General features: G+C 45.4%; 1 protein-coding gene across 2 annotated transcripts in view; it reads right to left on the bottom strand.

The window, feature by feature from the left end:
- Positions 1–22,825, bottom strand: part of wdpcp (WD repeat containing planar cell polarity effector) — a 70,376-nt gene that overhangs the window by 19,601 nt on the left and 27,950 nt on the right. For both annotated transcript variants that reach the window (XM_034551592.1, XM_034551591.1), the window contains 6 exons: positions 19,300–19,436; positions 16,779–16,970; positions 9,623–10,211; positions 4,850–5,038; positions 3,992–4,115; positions 2,566–2,629 (listed from right to left, as the gene is read on the bottom strand). In XM_034551592.1, the coding sequence (XP_034407483.1) occupies positions 2,566–2,629; positions 3,992–4,115; positions 4,850–5,038; positions 9,623–10,211; positions 16,779–16,970; positions 19,300–19,436 (1,295 nt within the window). The remainder of the gene's footprint in view (positions 1–2,565; positions 2,630–3,991; positions 4,116–4,849; positions 5,039–9,622; positions 10,212–16,778; positions 16,971–19,299; positions 19,437–22,825) is intronic.

The raw sequence follows: 22,825 nt of genomic DNA, 5'->3' as shown, positions 1-22,825 counted from the left end.
CAATTTAGTAAGTCTTAGTCAACTAAAATACTTAGTTATGTTTAATAAAGATGATGAAATACTTAGTGAGGTTTAATAAAGATGATGAAATACTTAGTCAGGTTTAATAAAGATGATGAAATACTTAGTGAGGTTTAATAAAGATGATGAAATACTTAGTTATGTTTAATAAAGATGATGAAATACTTAGTTAGGTTTAATAAAGATGATGAAATACTTAGTCAGGTTTAATAAAGATGATGAAATACTTAGTTATGTTTAATAAAGATGATGAAATACTTAGTTAGGTTTAATAAAGATGATGAAATACTTAGTCAGGTTTAATAAAGATGATGAAATACTTAGTGAGGTTTAATAAAGATGATGAAATACTTAGTCAGGTTTAATAAAGATGATGAAATACTTAGTTAGGTTTAATAAAGATGATGTAATACTTAGTGAGGTTTAATAAAGATGATGAAATACTTAGTGAGGTTTAATAAAGATGATGAAATACTTAGTCAGGTTTAATAAAGATGATGAAATACTTAGTCAGGTTTAATAAAGATGATGAAATACTTAGTGAGGTTTAATAAAGATGATGAAATACTTAGTTATGTTTAATAAAGATGATGAAATACTTAATTAGGTTTAATAAAGATGATGAAATACTTAGTTAGGTTTAATAAAGATGATGAAATACTTAGTCAGGTTTAATAAAGATGATGTAATACTTAGTAAGGTTTAATAAAGATGATGAAATACTTAGTTATGTTTAATAAAGATGATGAAATACTTAGTTATGTTTAATAAAGATGATGAAATACTTAGTGAGGTTTAATAAAGATGATGAAATACTTAGTGAGGTTTAATAAAGATGATGAAATACTTAGTGAGGTTTAATAAAGATGATGAAATACTTAGTCAGGTTTAATAAAGATGATGAAATACTTAGTGAGGTTTAATAAAGATGATGAAATACTTAGTTATGTTTAATAAAGATGTAATACTTAGTCAGGTTTAATAAAGATGAAATACTTAGTCAGGTTTAATAAAGATGATGAAATACTTAGTGAGGTTTAATAAAGATGATGAAATACTTAGTTATGTTTAATAAAGATGTAATACTTAGTCAGGTTTAATAAAGATGAAATACTTAGTCAGGTTTAATAAAGATGATGAAATACTTAGTTAGGTTTAATAAAGATGATGAAATACTTAGTCAGGTTTAATAAGGATGATGAAATACTTAGTTACGCCTAATAAAGATTATATTGTATTACACAATCATGTGAAGCATCAGATCAAACAGGAGACATTCTCAAACTGAGTGAATTGGGTCCACAATGGAGGTTCTTGTGGTTCTGGTCCGGCGGTCTGAGGACCCACCGGACGGTGACATCATATGTGGACAAACTTCAGTGACACGACTCTCCTTTAGTTCACTGTGCTCGGACGTGGAAGCGCACGAACATGAAAACTGGTATTTAAAAATTACACTTCGTCGTCCAATTTCATTCCCAATAACTTGGCACACAATATGAGGAGGATTTGAGGTGGTTTTCGACTGTTATTCTTTTCCTATTAATATTTCTGAAAAGAAAAGTCTGTGTTTGTGCACCCGTTAATTTCCCGTTAGTTAAATATTAACAGAAAGACGAGCTGGTGCTCACACAGTTCATTTATACGAATGTTTCTATATGGGGATAAATCATTATTGACATTAAAACGCCAATCTTTTCATTCCTTTTCTTATTCTCGTTCGTCATATATAGCCCCCCAGCCCCCCCTCCTCTCTGCCCCCCCCCCCCTCCTCTCCTTCCTCTGCGCTCTTTCAAGGTCCACAGGCTCGACTCCACCTTTTCAATTCGGCTTCCCAGCAGCACTACTTAGTGGGGAGGTAATTGGAACCAGTGCTATCAGTGTGATTGAGTGTGTGTGTGTGTGTGTGTGTGTGTGTGTGTGTGTGAGAGAGTGTGTGTGTTAATGTGTAGGGTGTTGGTGAAGCATGGAGCAAAAAGGGGGCCCCCATCATGAAAAAGGGGTCAAACACATAGAGGAGCATTTCAGCGTGGAGTGGATATACATATATATATATATATATATATATATATATATATATATATATATATATATATATATATATATATATATATGTGTGTATATATATATATACAAATATATACACACACACACATATATATATATATATGTGTGTATATATATATATATATATATATGTGTGTATATATATATATACACATACACACACATATATATATATATATACACGGTATATATATATATATATGTGTATATATATATGTGTGTATATATATATATGTGTGTATATATATACACACACACACACACACACACACATATATATATACACGGTATATTTATATATATATATATATATATATATCAAAAACATTTTACAAACATTAATAAGTTTGCTTTTTCATGAATGTTCGTGTCTTTTTTTTTTTTCTTCACGTTTTTGCATTCGAGTGAATTCATCCCAAAGATCTCGAGGATTTATCACAACGAGCGATATGAAAGTGAGCGTCGCTCTCCACTCACCATGAATAAATCTCTGGCTCCCAAATCGACGGCCAGGAGGAAGGCCTTCTCGAGGCGCTGGTGTCTGAGGAGAGGAAGAACAGAGACGATGAGGATGAGGATGAGGATGAAGCACGACGGCAAACCCGACAATTAAAAAGGAAAAAACAATCTAAAGAAATGGACGGATGGATGGGTCAGTAGCATGCATGTCCTCCTGCGCACACACACACACACACACACACACACACACACACACACACACACACACACACACACACACACGTATATAATTGAACTGAGAGCAGCAAGTCCTCGTCCTATTATGCAGAATTAAAGCTGGAAGAGAGAGAGGGAGAGAGAGAGAGAGAGAGAGAGAGAGAGAGAGAGAGAGAGAGAGAGAGAGAGAGAGAGATAGAGAGAGAACAAAACAACTCAACTTTCTCCGTCTAGAGCCAACATGAAACAAACAAACACAAGCAGAGAGAGGAGGTTGTGTTGGGGGGGGCGGTGAGGGGGGAGGGGGGGGGGGGCTTCCTTCATTTGATGTTGATGGAGAGAAAAAGAATGCAGGTAGGTGATAAGAGAGGAGGAGAGGAGGAGAGGAGGAGGGATGCCAAACAAAAACGCTGCAGCATCAGCTACAGAGGAGGAAGAAAGGAACAAGGGGGAGGGAGGAGGAGGGAGGGGAGGGGGGGGGGGAGGCGATTGCCGGATGGAGAGCGGCGAGCGTCGGCGTGCGTGAACAACGAGGTCTATTTCAGTCAAACAGCCGTTTCAAAAGGCTCTCATGGCAGAAGGGGAGAGGAAACAACAGCCTGAACAGGTGCACGTGAGGCGCTTCGTCCTGCTGGAGGACTCGGGAGCTGAAACGAGGCCGCGCTTCCTTTTCTGGGGGAAAAGTCTTTTTAAAAAAAAACAAAACAAGTGAGCGACGCATATGAAGGATATGAAAAACGCGTCTGCATCGGATGTTCACTTTCACAAAGAGAGTCGCCTTCTTCTCATTCCGCAGCCAGTAAAATGTTCACGTTTTGAAAATGGTCTGTTTAAAACGTGCGTTTGTAGAGTCTGAAGTTTGCATCATCGATCAGATAATTAACGATCCGGAGCAGGAAGTATCTGATCGACCAATCAATCGTATTCAGTCTTAAACGACACCATTTTTCTGCTTTGTTGAAAAGCTTTTATTCCCGTAGGAGCACATCTCTAGTAAAGATATAAAGAGGTGCTCAGTTTTACAGATCTGTCCATTTAAAATCAACTACTTGATTAGTTTGAGTGATAGTCGCACAGGAAGCTCCGCCCTCGGAGGGTCACGCTGCTTATGTGTGTATTTAAATGCGTTTAGCCGACCTTGACCTCTCGACCCCCCCCGTCACCCCCCTGTCCCCCCTCCCTCAGGTGATCAAATTAGGACCCCCAGTGCAGAGTAGGTGGCGTTAACCTGAGAAGGTGGTGAAAAAAGCGACGAGCGCACTTGCTGATTGGCTCCCGGTACTCGAGTATCACGACATCAGAGAGAGGAACGGGAGGAGCGTAGAACACACCCAGAGCTGCTTCTAGTTGGGCTGCAGACAAACAACACAAACAGAGTGTTACTATGGTCTGTTTGACAACCGAATGCACCAAAGGTTATTCATTTATTAATAAAAACTATATATTATGAAGCTTTATTCAGAGGGGTTTGTTCACACAGCATTCAGAGCCTCATTTATACACATTTATTAATCAAACTATATATTATGAAGCTTTATGCAGAGGGGTTAGTTCACACAGCATTCAGAGCCTCATTTATACACATTTATTAATAAAAAATATATATTATGAAGCTTTATTCAGAGGGGTTTGTTCACGCAGCATTCAGAGCCTCATTTATACACATTTATTAATCAAACTATATATTATGAAGCTTTATGCAGAGGGGTTAGTTCACACAGCATTCAGAGCCTCATTTATACACATTTATTAATAACAACTATATATTATGAAGCTTTATTCAGAGGGGTTTGTTCACACAGCATCCAGAGACTCATTTATACACATTTATTAATAAAAACTATATATTATGAAGCTTTATGCAGAGGGGTTTGTTCACACAGCATCCAGAGACTCATTTATACATATTTATTAATAAAAACATGGAGAAAATACTGTTGACAGAACAAAGAGACATCCAAAATTCCCTTTTTAAAAACCTCCGACTCAAATATGTCAACAAAATGCATATTTAATATAACATTTCTGAAACCTTGTAGTAAGTAAGTAGTCAACCGGGGAAGTTTCATTATATTTCTGGACCCACCCTCCCGGCCTGCGTCCAGCTGCAGCCTCAGCAGGTGGTTGGTGACGGCGGTCAGGCCTCGGTAGCACTCGTCTCCCATGATGCTCCAGTCCATGGCCTCCAGGACGCCCAGCGCCTCTTTGACTTGACCACAACGCAGCCGCTGCTGCAGCAGCTCCCCGGGACCCAGCTGCCCTCCGGTCAGAGCTCCTGGGGAACACAATGAACATGGCTATTATCTGACTAATCAAACACACAGGTGGACTTTTGTTGGGCGCATAGATCAAAACGTGACATTATAACTTCTGTTGTGATCTTGCGCCACATTAATAAAAAGTGACTTGAGAAGGAAAAAAAAGGCCAAAACGTACATATTTTAAAACCAGACAAATATTCAGAGTAGTTAAGAGACTCTGCGGTTAAACTTCATGATGAAAACGTGACATAAAAGAATAAAAGCTTCAACCAAACAGCCGTTACTGCCCAGCCCTGTTGTTCAGGCCTCGGCCATCTGATCGTTACATTGTTGCTACTTTCCTTTAATTCTTTCTTCAGCGTTTGATGTTCGATCATTTTGTTACATTTACACACCGAGCAGCAAATAGCCGTTTACTAGTATGTGAGTTTCCATTAACACGACTAGAGTACACCGTGCGTGTGTATATGTATACGATGTGTGTACATGTGTGAAGCACTCACTTAAGGCAAGTAAGCCTCCAGTGGATCGCTTTTAAACTCTGAAGCAGCACTGGATCGGTGACATCGACTTGTCAATCAATTAGTGGGGAAGTCTGTTTAATCCCTGGAGTGTGTGTGTGTGTGTGTGTGTGTGTGTGTGTGTGTGTAAGCACGTTATGCTGAATAATGGAAGGTCGAGGTTTTGTACTCTTCATGGTAGTCGAGGTGTCCGGTTTGTGTGTTTGTGGCTTCGTAACACACACACACACACACACACACACACACACACACACACTAACTAACCCTCCACTGCTTTTAAAAGGAATACTTCACCCACAAAATGACCATCTCTACATCTGTATACTCATTTCATGTCACCTTGAATTCCTCTCATCCGCGGTAAACGAAGATTTAAAAAAAAAAAAACGGAGTTTTGCTGAATTTAAGTCAACGGGAGGAAAAGCTCCATCGAAACATGCGTTTACAAACTCTCACAAGTTCAGTATAACTCACGTCGTGTTGGTTTGGAAAAGGTTTGAAGGTGGACACATGCACGTGTTTCTGAAGTAGAGCGTACGGCTGAATGGATGAATAAAATAAAAAGGTTGTGCGAGTTTGTGAAATAACGTTTTTCGGTAAACTCAGACCCCATTTACTCCAATTCATCAAGGACTGAACGTTGTTTTGTTTATTCCTCGTTCAGAGAACAAAAGGAAACACGAGGTGATGATATTCATATTGTGGGTGAAGTATTCCTTTCTTCTATAGTAGCTGGACGGTGAAGGTGATCACCGTCCTGTCAACGGGCCAGACTGCAGGCAAAGTCACCACCGACTCTTGTCTAATTAATTAAAGTTGTGTGTGTGTGTGTGTGTGTGTGTGTTTGTGTGTGTGTGTGTGAGGGTGGGGGGGGGGGGGGGGGGGCGCAGGGGGTGTTCGAGCAATTAAAATGACAAGCTGGCAATTAGCAAACCCCCAAATCCCCTTAAGAGTGGCTAATGTGGCTAATACATCAGCTGAGCGTGTGTGTGTGTGTGTGTGTGTGTGTGTGTGTGTGTGTGTGTGTGTGTGTGTCCTTGAGTTGGGCGTTAACGTCTGCTCTGAGCAAACTGAGCGGAGACAATGGCTCACTGTGGTGCGAGGAGAAGTTACGTCTCGCCCGTCTTCACCAACTTATGTGACGAGCACCAACGACAACAACACGGAACGGCAGCACGAACACACAGCATGAGGAGAACACCAGGAGAACATGAAGAGAACACAAAGAGAACACCAGGAGAACACGACGAGTACACGATGAGAACACCAGGAGAACACGACGAGTACACGATGAGAACACCAGGAGAACACGACGAGTACACGATGAGAACACGACGAGAACACAACGAGTAAACGACGAGAACACGACGAGTACACGACGAGAACACGACGAGAACACCAGGAGAACATGACGAGAACACCAGGAGAACACGATGAGAACACAACGAGAACACGACGAGTACACCAGAACACGACAACACCAGACCACCACAAGAACACGACGAGTACACAATGAGAACGCCAGGAGAACACGACGAGTACACGATGAGAACACGACGAGAACACAACGAGTAAACGACGAGAACACGACGAGTACACGACGAGAACACGACGAGAACACCAGGAGAACATGACGAGAACACCAGGAGAACACGATGAGAACACAACGAGAACACGACGAGTACACCAGAACACGACAACACCAGACCACCACAAGAACACGACGAGTACACAATGAGAACGCCAGGAGAACACGACGAGAACACCAGGAGAACACGACGAGAACACCAGGAGAACACGACGAGAACACCAGGAGAACTCGACGAATACACAACGAGAACACGACGAGTACACAATGAGAACGCCAGGAGAACACGACGAGTACACAACGAGAACACGCCGAGTACACAACGAGAACACGCCGAGTACACAACGAGAACACGCCGAGTACACAACGAGAACACGCCGAGTACACAATGAGAACGCCAGGAGAACATGACGAGTACACAATGAGAACGCCAGGAGAACACGACGAGTACGCAATGAGAACACGACAAGTAAACAACGAGAACACAACGAGAACACAGCGAGTCCACGATGAGAATGCCAGGAGAACATGATGAGTACACAATGAGACCGCCAGGAGAACACAACGAGTAAACGACGAGAACACGACGAGTACACGACGAGAACACGACGAGAACACCAGGAGAACACGACAAGTACACGACGAGAACACAACGAGAACAGCAAGAAAACACCAGGAGAACACGACAAGACGAGAGAAAACTACTGACAGACTACCACTCAAAGGATAATGAAGTCTTCTTATAATAGAGAATTATCCATAAAAACAGTTTTATTGTGGACATTTATCAAGTAAATCACAGTTTGGTTTAACTTGAATAATAATCAGTATAATTTTTAGAAATGAAAATAAATACAAATGTGTGATAATTCTTTATAATTTCCTTATGAGCTGCCTAACCAGTAATTCATCTGGTGGTTGATGTAATAAAAGTGCTTTACTTTTCCCCCGCGCTGCATTTTATTTACACAGTTATGTAATTAAACAACAAGAATATTTTCACACCGCCACAGAAAATGACTTTTTCCTTTTGCGTGTCGCGCAGCACGTTCCCCGGTCTGCCCGACCGGTGGCGGGCAACGTGTGCCCAGATGAGATAACTGGGTGCATGCGGGAGGGCGAAGGGGGAGGAAGAGGGGGGGGTGACACCAGGGAGGGGGGGGTGCACACCAGGGAGAGGGCTGCCTCCTATGGAAAAAAAAAAAAAAATGAACTTGGAGCTCGGCCAAGTCTTTCTTCCTCGCCGTCTTGCGACTCCTTCTGTCATGAAGCGGGGCCTTATGAAACAAGTCAATACAGAGACGGACGCAAACAAACAAACGAGTTGAGTGTGTGAGTGTGTGTGTGTGTGTGTGTACAGAAATAGAAGAATACAAACACATGTGTGTGTGTGTGTGTGTGTGTGATGGGGGGGAATTATCATGGAGAAAAGGCGTGCAGTGACTTTCTTCATCAAAACCTTGGCAGACGATCAGAGGAGGGGAAGCTATTGTTGGAAGACACCCTCCCCTTTCCCCGTGCACACAGCAACCGCAGTTGGATACACACAGTCACACACACACACACACACACACACACGCGCACACGCACACACACTATTCTACCTTCCACCCCCACACTCCTGCATTCAAACTTCCGCAGAGAGCTGCGTGGCACTGTCACATCTTCTTTCCAAAGTCACAATTAAAGAATATGTGCACGAGTGTGTGTGTGTGTGTGTGTGTGTGTGTGTGTGTGTGTGTGTGTGTGTGTGTGTGTGTGTGTGTGTGTGTACACGAGTGAGTTAGAGGGTGAGGTGGCTGCTATGGCAAAAAAGAAAAAATAAATAAATAAAAAAACATTTTGATTGGCAAACTTTATCTGGGGGCCCCGAGGGACTGCGCAGCCACTGTAAACGATTTATCGGAAAAATGCATCCCAGAATGCACCTGGGGGGGGCGGGGGGGGGGCTCTTGCCCCGGGGCGATTATTGAATGACCTCTGAGAGCGTGACTCCTGCTAACCTTCCCGCACCGTCAACAAATTAACTTCCCCTCAACAGTGAGGAGGCGAGAGGACGGTTTGTGCTTTTAGTTTCCTGTTTGGGGATCGGTCTAAAAAAATATATATTATATATAATATTATATTATATTATCTCTTCAATGGACGCGGAGCCATCGCTCGATCTCCCGACACTCGTATTAATTATCATTATTAAATTTGACTGCATTACGTCGTCATTGCTGGAGAGAAGAAGCAGTGGCCATTAGTTCATGGCTTGTGCTAAGCTAACGTTTAGCAACGAATTCAGTGGGATCACGGCCTTTGTAGTTACTCAAGGCAGCATCTAAGAATAAGAAATGGCATTATTAAAAGTTTCTTTAAAAGAAATTAATTCATTATGTGTTAAATAGAGACGCTTTTCTTACTTGGACAAACTAGCGACCTGAAGACGCTTAATAGAAAAGTAGGAGAGTTTTAATTCTGTCATTTTGTTCGCCTTCACTCACCCAGTCTGAATCTCAGGGCTGCCAGCGGCCCCCCGTGAAAGGCCAACATCAGGACGTCTCCCTCCGGGCCCGCCGCCCACTGCAGGCCCTCCAGCCCTCCACGGCAGCGCAGGTGCTCGGCGAGCCTCAGCGTGGCGGCCGGAGCCACCTCCTCCGCCACCAGCGCCACGGCAACAGGCGCCAAGCCCACATCGAAGCACATCAGCTCCCCTTGCTCCCCACCGACCAGGACCACGGCCCCGGCAGGGTGCCAGGCCAGGAGGGTGGGCGGCACGGGGCACGGGGCCAGCAGAGAGGCCCCCCTGCGCTGGTCGTACAGCACCAGGGAGGAGTCGGCGAGGCCCAGGAGGAGGGCGGTCTCGGAGGGGTGACGCGAGCAGGAGACGGCGCGGGACGGCAGCGGGATGCGGGTGACGGACAGGCGGTGCGGGCGCCCTCGAGCACATTCGTAGACGCAGGCGTCGGCCCAGGACCCCTCGCTGAAGCCGGGGGCCGCGGTGGGAAGCTCCACCGTTAGCAGCTGGTAGGGCTGCAGAACGCTGAAGCGGCAGTCCAGAGGATTTCCTTCTGTCCGGAGGGAGCCGAGCACCTTCAGGGAAGAAGAAGAGTCTTCAGCTGGGGAACATCCATACGAATCTGATGCAACAAGATCAATAACTTTATTATTACTTTACAAACTTCCTGCACGTCCACAAAGCTTAGATGTATATTTTCTTCTTGGGGTTCAGGTCAGATGGAGGATCCAGCAGTTTAGTGCCACTAAACATTAGATTAAAAGTCAGTTTGTTCTTGTTTTAACAAGGAATATTTGGGTATTGGAAGATGCTGAACTTCATCTGAAGGAAGAGAGACCATGTGAGAGAAAGACCGGAGACAGAGAAAGGCAGAAGACCCTCAAACCCCCCCGGAGATGGAAGAAATAGAGCCTTCCACGTCGCTCTCAAACACCAGGCTGTCAATCAAGACAGCTGATGATAAGAGCTCCGTTTTTAACTCAAGGTCAACGGGCGTCTTCTCCCCGAGCACGCCGATAAACAACCCGCCTCTGTTTACCTGCGTGAGCGCCACACACACGCACACACACACACACACACACACACACACGGTCACGTGGTGAGGAGCGAGAAAGAAAGAGGGTGACACGCGAAGAAGAAGAAGAAGCCGCGGAGGTGTCGGAAAAAACCAACGGGTCAAATCCAGAAGTGAGATTTATTCGCCCGCCTGGACCGCGACCAGGTGGAAGGGGGTGGGGAGTGGGCACACAATGGGCGCCGCTAAGCACCGACACTGATGGAGAAAGGCCCGTGTCACGGGTGGCGCTGTCGATAAAACACCCACGAGGAACCCGGGGAACACTAGGTGGGTGACGGGAGCCGTCAGCCCGGCTGCTCCACAGTCACTAACCAGGCTTTGTAGGAGGGATTTCACCTCACCAAAGCCTCTATCAGAGCCCGGCATTGACCGTGGCAGCTTTGGCTAAATGAGCCCATTTCCTTTCGCCGTGTAGACAGAAAGGAGGATCGGCTGCCCGCCTGCCTTTTCCTCTCCTTTCCCCAAAGCTGCCCGGCCCAGTATTTTGGCAGGCTTTGCCAAAAAGGGACTTAGAGGGAGGAAGGTTTTTTTTTTTTTTTTTTTTTTCGTGCTCTACAAGCAAGGCAGAGAAGCAGATGACTGTCCTCCTGAAAGCTTCTTTTTTTCCTCTCTCTCTCCTCTCTATAATCCCCCAGAGCTAGCTCCTGCAGCTCCCCAGGGGGTGGGTGCTGTGTGTGTGTGTGTGTGTCTATTTGAGGAGATCAGTTCATGTGAGGGGCGGGGTATCCTTGTGGAGGGTGCGGTTCTCTGGAGAGCTACATTTCTGCAGGGACAAAGTGACACATGCAATGAAACAAGACGCTCACAATTTGGTGGCCATGTCGGCTGTTGGCAGTCGCCATATTGGTTTTTTTGGGCAGTCGCCATATTGGTTTTTTTTGGGCTGTCGCCATTTTGGTTTTAAACTGTCGCCATCTTGTGTTTTTTGCAACCGGACGTGACACAAGAGGGTGGAGCTAAATACAACCAAACGCTAAATAATTAAAATGTTTAGGCGACCAAAATGTAACTTAAATGAACTGAAAACAGTGTGAAAGACATAAAAAAATCGGACTGCCGGACCAGACAACAGCACCGGTGTCGACCTGTCAATCACCTTGTAGCCCCGCCCTAAAGCATACCCTGCTTTATGGTCTGTTTGACATCATGTTGTATTGAAAAAGAGGGAATAAATCAAGAGAAGTAGACTATATAGACTTCTATACAACCAGAGGAGTCACCCCCTGGTGGTCAGGAGAGAGAATGCAGCTTTAAGACAATTAAGCTTTGGCTTTACTTGCATTCTACACCCCCCCATCTCATCCTCTCAGCTTTTCATGTCGTGCCCGGCTGCCCGCTGAGCCAGGATGCCACCGTGGCACCATCAGGGATGAGGAGCAGCTGATTCAGCTCTGCCTCCACTGATCGCTGACCCCTCAAAAGGAAACGGGGGGGGGGAGGGGGGGCCTGGTTCAAGTCCAGTTTTGTGTTTCTATATCGACGCGTCCTGAATACACAAACAAAGATTGACGACCATGGAGGATGAACCTGTGTACCACAAACAAGTAATCGCTCCATTATACAGTAGAAATTGGATAAAGTTAATGATATTTGATATTTTCTTCACATTACATTAGAAGACCTTTCCTCGCTGGACGTAAAGAGTCTCAAACGTCGATGCATTGATTGATACACAGCCGATTCACGAATCTATAAAATCATCATTTCACGAAAGGCTTCTTTGATCAGCAAAATGTTTACACAGTCCGTTTATATTTAGATATTTAGACCCAGAATTGCAGCATCTAAACTCCTTGAGCCTGAAGTGCCTTTTGAGTGCGATATTAATAATCATTTTTAAAAAAAGGCTCTATAAATCTCAATAGCGCTGCAGTAGAAAACTGCATCTCGCAGTCTTTTTACAGTCACAACATTTTATTGCCGTCAGCACCGCAGCGGTTTTTTTGTGTGACTCTGGGTCATTTTTTTACATTCTGTGTGGACTGAGCAAGCAAAAGGGCCCTGAAGGCAACACAGCTGATTAGGAGATTAGAGAGCGCCCCGCACTCTTTCAGGGTTCAGAGTCCCGAGTCTTTCCAAAAACGTAAAAACTGCAAAACACTCGCGCTGCCGTAAGCGTGATAAGACGCGAAATATCTCACGGATGATGACGCGTGTAGATTTATCTGGACGAGCCACGCACTTTAAATATTATAGCGTGAGGGGGCAGTTTGTGATCTCTGAGAACACCTCCAACTATTTCATTATAATGTTTTAGAAACTGCCATCTGAATAAAGTCACACAAAAAAAATAGAAAAAAAGAAGTGTGGAGAAAAGTGACTTCTTCTCCTCTGCTGGCTGAGTTCTGAGAGCAGGAAATAGAAAAATGATGAACGAGGTCGAGAGAGGGAGTGAAAAGGACGTAAAGGAGGGACAGAAAGAGAAGAAAAAGACGACGAGGAAGAGAGAGAACGGAAGGAAGTGAGTCGAGAGAGGAGAGAGAGAGAGAGAGAGAGAGCTCTAGTAAGTAGCTTTCCCCTGGTTATTGGTTTCAGTGACTGGTCAAAACCTCTCTCTCTCTCTCTCTCTCTCTCTCTCTCTCTCTCTCTCTCTCTCTCTCTCTCTCTCTCTCTCTCTCTCTCTCTCTCTCTCTCTCTCTCTCTCTCTCTCTCTCTCTCTCTCTCCTCTCTCTCTCCCTCTCTCTCTCTCTCCTCCCTCCCTCCCTCCCCCTCCCCCCTCCCTCCCTCCCTCCCTCCCTCCTCCCTCCCTCCCTCTCCCTCCTCCCTCCCTCCCTCCCTCCCTCCCCTCTCGCTCTCTCTCTCTCTCTCTCTCTCTCTCTCTCTCTCTTCTCTCTCTCTCTCTCTCTCTCTCTCTCTCTCTCTCTCTCTCTCTCTCTTCTCTCTCTCTCTCTCTCTCTCTCTCTCTCTCTCTCTCTCTCTCTCTCTCTCTCTCTCTCTCGCTCTCTCTCACTCTCTCTCTCTCTCACTCTCTCTCTCTCTCTCTCTCTTTATCTCTCTCTCTCTCTCTCTCTCTCTCTCTCTCTCTCTCTCTCTCTCCCTCTCCCTCTCCCTCTCCCTCTCCCTCTCCCTCTCCCTCTCCCTCCTCTCCCTCTCCCTCTCCCTCTCCCTCTCCCTCTCCCTCTCCCTCTCCCTCTCCCTCTCCCTCTCTCTCTCTCTCTCTCTCTCTCACTCTCTCTCTCTCTCTCCCTCTCCCTCTCCCTCTCCCTCTCCCTCTCCCTCTCCCTCTCCCTCTCCCTCTCCCTCTCCCTCTCCCTCTCTCCCTCTCTCAGATAAAGCGACGGGCCCGACTGTGTGGCTGGCCCTTGTTCACAGCAGTGGCCTTTTGAAGCCAATTTTCCAGCTCACGGAGCAGAGAACGACGGGGAGAGAGAGAGAGAGAGAGAGAGAGAGAGAGAGAGAGAGAGAGAGAGAGAGACGGAGAGACTCGGAGGAGAGTCGAGGGATGAAGGGATTGGGGGGAGGAGGGGAGACTGGGAAGTTTTTAGGTGTGTGAATCAGGGTTTCTGTTGAGGTGCTGATGTGAGAAAGCGGGATTACGAACGCCCCCCCCCCCCCAAAAAAAAATATTCCTCGCACCTTAACTGCCATAAATTTGGTACCGTTGAACATATTCGTGGCACAGAAAACGGACGATTATTCACGACGCCCTGAGAGACACTCATTTTGGGGGGGGAGCTTTGGGGGTAATTCTGCACTTTGGATTCCAGAGTCGAACACGAGCGGTTCTGCACATTAAGACGGAGAATGAACCATTTCGCTGCGTTAATGTGGCTTCTGACTCTTCAAATCGCAGTGTTCTAGCGGTATTAATATATATTCCTTTCCGTGTGAATTGTTTCACGTGGTGCTAAAGTCACTAATAATTAAAAGCCAAACGGTAGATCAAACGCCTGCAGAGAGAAACTGTGTGTTGGCAGATAACAGGACAGTCACACGCTTTAAGAATAACACACAAACAGAACATAAAACAGGTTGTTTTGCAAAAAAACATCAAAACACACATACAATCAAAACATTTTTTTTTTTTTTTAAAAGCAAGAAAACATTTATGTGGTGTTTTTTTTCTTCTCCTTTTCATTCAGATTATTAAATTCCCGGCTTGTGTGTGTTTGTGTCGAGGGAAGCATGAAGGAAGGATGATTAAAAATGTTTAACTGGATGCATAAAAACCAAGTATGTATGTGTGTCCCCCCCCCCCCCCCTGCATGCCACAGCTCCACTTATCAGCGTGAGGAAGAGGAGAGGGGGGGGGGGCATACAAATTAAGACCACATAGGGAAAGAAATCAGACTTTTTTTTTTTTAAATGCCGAGAGACTGGCTAGAAAATTGGCTTAGTGCTGCAGATAGCGAACTGAACAAAAGGAACATATATATGAGCTTGAAGTGATTGAAGTAGCTGGCGTCTCCCGATGTGCGCCCGGCTGTTTGATTCCCGCCACGGCTCTTACATAAACCGCTCGCTTAATTTCACACCGCGCATCTGAAAAATGACAACAAACGCTTTTCATTAGGAGCGCGATGCCGCAGCCCCGACGAAGAGACTTTAATGTTCCTGAAGCGTGGAGGAAGGAAGGAAGGAAGAGGGGAGGAGGAGTGTGTGGGGGGGTAGAAGGAGACAGAGAGAATAAACTAGGTGAAGGAGTGTGATAAATGTGAAGAGCGTTCCAAAAAACAAGAAGCGGCAAACAGCTTTTGCTTATTTCAATATTCATGCCCCCCCCCTCCCTCCCCCCCCATCAATGCTCTCCTGCGTGAATTTGTTTTCCTAGCATGCAATTGGTAACGCTCATCTCTCCTCCCTTCTCCCGTCTCTCTGGTGCGGTGAAACGTTTTGCATGTGCTTACCGAGGAGCGCCGCACGAGGAGCAGCGTTAAGCCCAGTTCGGTATTTGGGGGGGGGGGGGGGGGGGGGGGGGGACACGACAATCCTTCAGTGACATAGAATCGGGTCACGGGTGAGGTTTAGCCAGAGGCCACGAGGATGTGTGTGCGTGTGCGTAGGCGTTCTCCTTCACGCCGTACACGCAGCTCAGCTTCCTCCCGCTCATTGCATACAGTGATGCAGGGAGGTGCAACATAGAGGTGCAACATGGAGGTGCCTTAACACGGAGGTGCAACATAGAGGTGCAACATGGAGGTGCCTTAACACGGAGGTGCAACATAGAGGTGCAACATGGAGGTGCCTTAACATGAAAGTGCCTTAACATGGAGGTGCAACATGGAGGTGCCTTAACACGGAGGTGCCTTAACACGGAGGTGCAACACGGAGGTGCAACATGGAGGTGCTTTAACACGGAGGTGCAACATGGAGGTGCAACATGGAGGTGCCTTAACACGGAGGTGCAAGATAGAGGTGCAACATGGAGGTGCCTTAACATGAAAGTGCCTTAACATGGAGGTGCAACATGGAGGTGCAGCATGGAAGTGCCTTAACACGGAGGTGCAACACGGAGGTGCAGCATGGAGGTGCCTTAACACGGAGGTGCAACACTGAGGTGCAGCATGGAGGTGCCTTAACACGGAGGTGCAACAGGGAGGTGCCTTAACACGCAGGTGCCTCGACACAGAAGTGCAACAGGGAGGTGCCTTAACACAGAAGTGCAACAGGGAGGTGCCTTAACACAGAAGTGCAACAGGGAGGTGCCTTAACACGGAGGCGCCTCAACACAGAAGTGCAACAGGGAGGTGCCTTAACACAGAAGTGCAACAGGGAGGTGCCTTAACACGGAGGCGCCTCAACACAGAAGTGCAACACGGAGGTGCCTTAACACAGAAGTGCAACAGGGAGGTGCCTTAACGCGTCGTCCCCAGTCCCAACAGGGACTCAAAACCTCAGCTCTGTTGCCTCCTCTCCCGTCTCCACCGTGTGAAACGGGCTCTTAATTACAGAATCCATCACTTCGGCTGCCGTCTTTTGTATTTTTCAACCTGTTTTCTCATGTTTTTTTTAGACTGAAGTCTTGTGAGAGTGTGTGTGTGTGAGAGTGTGTGTGTGTGAGAGTGTGTGTGTGTGAGAGTGAGTGTGAGTGTGAGTGTGTGTGAGTGTGTGTGTGTGTGTGTACCTTGAGGCCGTCAGCAGGCGAGCAGCTGAGCAGCACCAGGTTGTTCCTGTGCGTGTTTGAGGGGGTCCAGGTCCACGGCTCGTCTCCGGGCTCGTCCAGGTCCCACCAGCAGAGCGCCACGTCCTGGAGACGGTTGAGGCGCACGCGTCTGAGGAGCCTCCGGCCACGCCCACTCGCCTCCACACACGCCACCTGGAAACACAAACACACACACACACACACACACAGAAGCATTGAGAATGGAGTGGCGGTCGACTCCAATATCTTGGAGTATCAGTACCTGAGGGCTCTGAAACTTCCCCAAATATGACTCATGTCCTCCTGCACCCCATATTTGTTTTGTTGTTGTTGTTGTTGTTGTTGTCTACGGTTGTTTTTCATCTTCCATTATTAGTGTGTGTTTTGTTCTGTCGGGGCTTGTTGTTTTAGTGATGTGCATATTTTTTGGGAAGGTCTGCCACGCTCTGCGGTCCACAACAAAGAGACGCACAGTAATGAGCTCTCGCGGCGCTTGAGGGGGCACACACACACACACACACACACACAGACACACACACAGACGCATGATGCATGTATGCACACAAATACACATGTACATACATGTAGAGGCACTGGTATAAAATAGTGCACATGCTTTTTGCAGACACACACACACACACACACGTGTGTGTCCATGACCTCTGTCGAGTGACGGGTAGGTTGTAAACGCGGTAATACAGAAATATATGTTTCAAAGCACAGAAACATGCAGAAATTAGTAAATCGACAAGCTGGAGGTTCAGTGGTCCATGTCTGCCCCTCCTGCCCCCTTGAGGGGGGGGTTGGGGTGTCTGGGGGGGAGGGGGGGTTCTGCTTTGGACTCAAAATACAGAAATGAATTAAAATGATGGAAGTACATCTGATGATAAAGGGAACAAAGAGTTGCCCCAAACAGCTGAACGGGAGATCACTGACAGATTAGAAATGGAAAAGAAGAAGAACATCTGAAAATCACCGGGTTAATAACACACTATCTGCCCCCCCCCCCCCCCTCCCCCACCACCCCTACCCATCTCTTCTAGGTTTTTTTCTGCTGGCGTTTGCTGGTCAGCAATAATCAAAAACCACTTTCTGTGGGCCGGATTAGTTTAGCCTGCCCCCCCTCTCAACACCCCCCACTCTCCCTTCTCCAGCTTAGCCCACTGGACCAGGGCGATGTGCATGTGTGTGCATGTGTGTGCTTGTGAGTGTTTGTTGTGGGGGATGGGTTAGTTGTGCACGTGTGTATGTTGCAATGCATTGACAAAGGTGTGTGTGGGGCTTATCAGGACTCTGCGTCTGGAGACAAACGCACGGCAGCAACGATTGCACACACACACACACACACACACACACACACACACACACACACACACACACACACACACACACACACACACACACACACACACACACACACACACACACACACACACACACACACACACACACACACACACACACACACACACACACACACACACACACACACACACACACACACACACACACACACACACACACACACACACACACACCTTTTAACCTGACCGGCTACTAGCAGCCAGAGGAACACCTGCAGATCACATGACCCCTCTACACACACCTTTAAGGGCTGAAGCTACACACCGAGACACAAACAGGGAATCTCGTTTTGTTCTGAAGTTAAATAAGATTGACGGACGTAACTGACGATATTCTGAGAGCACAAGAAGAGGACGAAGACACCGAGACGCAACCGATGGTTTGAAAACTTGAGTTTTTGACCGTCGCTATCTTTGGGGTTTTGAACCAATTTACTAAGTGAACATCACGCTGTATTGAAGAAGACTTGAAACTAGAGATTGAGACCAAAAACTAATGTTTACAATGTTTACTGAGGGAATACATCAAGAGAAGTAGAGTCATTTATATAGACTTCTATACAACCAGAGGAGTCGCCCCCTGGTGGTCAGGAGAGAGAATGCAGCTTTAACACATGAAGCACAGACTTCTATACAACCAGAGGAGTCGCCCCCTGGTGGTCAGGAGAGAGAATGCAGCTTTAAGACATGAAGCATAGACTTCTATACAACCAGAGGAGTCGCCCCCTGGTGGTCAGGAGAGAGAATGCAGCTTTATCACATGAAGCATAGACTTCTATACAACCAGAGGAGTCGCCCCCTGGTGGTCAGGAGAGAGAATGCAGCGTTAACACATGAAGGATAGACTTCTATACAACCAGAGGAGTCGCCCCCTGGTGGTCAGGAGAGATAATGCAGCTTTAACACATGAAGCATAGACTTCTATACAACCAGAGGAATATCTGTAAAAGTTCACAATGTAGTTAAAACCCACTTCATTCAAACTGTCTGGTATTTGTGTTTTAGGAATATTTTGTATTGAAAGCAATAGTCAACCTTTCATAGTTTGTTTATAATAGCGATGTAATTAAAGAACATGTGATTGAATTGTACTACTTGTGTCCCAGTACCTGATAAAAGGTCTCTACTTCCTACCGTACCTTGGTTTCAGAAGGAGAGAGTTTCTCGGTGCGCCGGCCCGTCTCTGGGGAGTCCTGGTTCTTCTGGTTGAGGTGGACTGCAGCCACCTGGCTCTGCTCCAGGAAGGACAGCAGGATCAGCCTATCGCTGAGCACCGCTGGGAATGACACCACCACAAATGTCACGGAAGGTCGCGAACAAATCAAAAACAAACAAAAGAAGAGTTCACGGTGTCCTTGAACGCATCCGTTTGGTTTCCATCTGTGTTTCTATGGAAAACATGAAGCCTGGAAGTTAGGAAACAGGAAGTAGTTTAAATAAAAGAATTTATTAGCATTGATAGGGTCAATTTGGGGCCCAGACATTCACTTTCACACCGACTCCAATCTCAGAATCCTACATTTAAGAGGAATACATTTACCATATGAGATATTTAATTGAACTCTGCAATAGAAATGGTTCTCCGGTGCCTCAAAATGTATTTTTTTTATTTTCAAATACTTCATATCCCTAAAAACTGCACAACCAAAGCTAAAAAGTATTGAAATTGTGTCACCAATGAGAAATATACGATAATCTGACTAAATAAAAACACACAAAGCCTGTCGATCCATTTCTAACATGAACAAAATACTAATAATATTTGAAATATGTCAATTTTTCAGTGTAAAAGGGTATTGATAGTTTCATTTGCAATAGAACGTATTTCCCCAGTGGCTACATTGGTATTTATTGGTATATTATTGCATAATTACTTGCTGCACATGATGTCATCACGTTGGTGGCAGAAGCCTCAGCTTTCCGCTGCAAAAATAAAAGGATTTATTTTACATTTTAAATTGATTTAAACAGCGTCAAGCGAACAATAATCTTGTTTTTAAAAAGGGTTTCGTGTCGTAGTTTCTGTATTTACAGTTATGGTCTCCTGATGGTTAAAATACTTTAGCGACTCTTTTGTTGCGTACTTTTATTTTGAAGGTTCTGTGTCCGTCCCTCACTGGATTACTGATAAAGACCAAATATAAGAGCATATACCCGTAATATTAACTTATGATTAGTTGGGAGGAGGAGGACAGTCTTCTTCTCCTCCTCCTTCCTTTCCCCGTCTCTCCTCTCCGAGTTCTTTGTAAAGAACTGGAGGCTCTGAAGGCCTTTTTGTGGTAGAAGAACACACTTGATCCTGTTCAACTCTTCAGGAGCTGCATGGAAACGCCGATTAGCAATTAAGCCCCCCTCTCCTTCAAATTAATCTGTTTATGAAACCAATTAAATGGAAAGGAGGGGGGGGGGGGTTGTTACACATGTCTCTCAGATATCCTGCTTTGAGTTGAACGAGTTGGGCTGCACCCCGAGATTTAGAAATCTAACCGCCAATTAACCGCTGCGTGTGTGTATTTATAAACGCGTCGGCACGATTACACTTAAAAATCGTCATGTTGTGTGTGTGTGTGTGAGAATTTCAAATTAATATGCAAATAGTCACGAAGGGGAAGTGAAACATCGGCGGAAAAAAAAAAAAATAAATCGCAGAAAGAAAACGAGCACATCTTAAAATCGGGTCAATAGAGTTGGTCTGTCCTCATGTGGAGGATTAATATCATTATTATTATTAATAATAATAATAATAATAATAATGGAAACTGACTCAAAGCTTAAACATTTACAGCCATTAACGGAGCATCGGCTTTTCCCGAAAACAACGTTTTAATGCAACAGTAAGCGTCTTTGTAATAGATTACAGACAAATCAAGTTAAATGCAGTTTAGTATTGATCTCTATGGGTGTCTATAAACGGGATTAGGATTAATCCCATTCAGTCCCAAATGAAGGAGGCCAAAACCGGGCTGTGGCCCAATCTGGGACCAGGTGGCTGATTTGGCATTAAGGGCCAGAGACCTTCATGACCCACCCCTGACACACACACACACACACACACACACACACACACACACACACACAGCGACATTAATACATGGAAGCCTGCAACCATTCTTTGTGCTTTCGGTTACACACACATTCACACCCACAAGGATAAAACAAACATGTTACAGCGCGCGCACACACACACACACACACACACACACACACACACACACACACACACACAGACACACACACACACACACACGCCTAAATCCATTTAATGCCATCTCCTCAGCCGCATGTTGACATAAGAGGCCAATGGGCTTAACCAAAGCACATTTAAACTCGGGTAAATGAAACCGACTATGAAAAATCACTTAAGGACGCTTAACCGTGGAGCGTATGCGCGGCTCGGCCCGGCCGTCGGCCAAAACGGCAGCCGGTAATACTTTGATGGCGTAGACTGTGTGTGTGTGTGTGTGTGTGTGTGCGTGTGTGTGTGTGTGTAATCTGCCGCTGCGAATGATGCAATCGGCGCTCTGGAAGGTGAGAGGCGGAGGAAGTTGAAGAGAGGCGCTTTGAGGGAGAAGAACAGGTCTGGACGTCGCCGCTCGTCTCACATTCAGAACAATTCAGTCTTAAAAAAAAAAAAAAGGAGGCTTTTCTTCAGCATTCAGATCCTTTTTTTTTTTTTTAACCAAGTTGACAAATCCTGTTCACGAAAATGTGAATAAAATATAAATAAAACAAATTCATTCCGCCTGTGAATTACATTTGAATTCAAGACTTTGACTGTAAGGACGAGGAAAACAAACTATTTTGATCACCGAGGACTCGCTTCAGTCACTAATATTAGTATTTTAGTTTTAATATTGCACAGATATCGGATCAATACTCGTCATCAGCAGATACTTCATGAAAATAATCCTTTACAGCATTTATACGAGACTTTTAATAAACATATATCTGACATGGCAGTGATTAAATGCATACGGACAACAAGTAGACACTTCTATCCAGCATATGTCACAACTCCACACACACACGTGTGAACACACACACACACACTTTCAGCTTGACTAACTGTAAACTGTAATTGTACGTTGTGTTTGTCGGTGTGATCTGGTCTGGCTCTCTACTCTAATTGTATAAAGCTAACAAGTGACAGATGTGAGAACAACGCCTCCCCCCCTCCTCTCCCTTACCACCCCACCTCATCACACACACACACACACACACACACACACACACACACACACACACACACACACTTACAATCCCCGGAACCCACCCTCTCACAACCATTACTCTAATAATTACTGCCTCTGAGGCTTTGAATAGAGCACAGCGGGATGTGTGTGTGTGTGTGTGTGTGTGTGTGTGTGTGTGTGTGTGTGTGTGTGTGTGTGTGTGTACCTGTGTGGGTTCAAGTCTCTGTGTGTCTGTAAATGTGGGTGGACGTACAGTAAGTGCTTGTTTGTCTATGTAAAAGAAGAAGAAAAAGTCTGTAATTCTAAATGTATGCGTGTGTGAACGAGTGTGTGTGTGTGTGTGTGTGTGTGTGTGTGTGTGTGTGTCTGTGTGTGTGCATGTGTGTGTGTTTGATAGCGCACACACACTACAGGGGCTTTATCAGGTGTCTGGAGACCCCGGACGGAAGCAGGGAGGGCGGTGTTATGAACA

Source organism: Cyclopterus lumpus, chromosome 15 (genome assembly GCF_009769545.1).
Source record: "Cyclopterus lumpus isolate fCycLum1 chromosome 15, fCycLum1.pri, whole genome shotgun sequence".
Taxonomy (NCBI): domain Eukaryota; kingdom Metazoa; phylum Chordata; class Actinopteri; order Perciformes; family Cyclopteridae; genus Cyclopterus; species Cyclopterus lumpus.
Note: the sequence above shows the minus strand (reverse complement) of the source record. Positions and strands in the feature narration are given on the sequence as shown.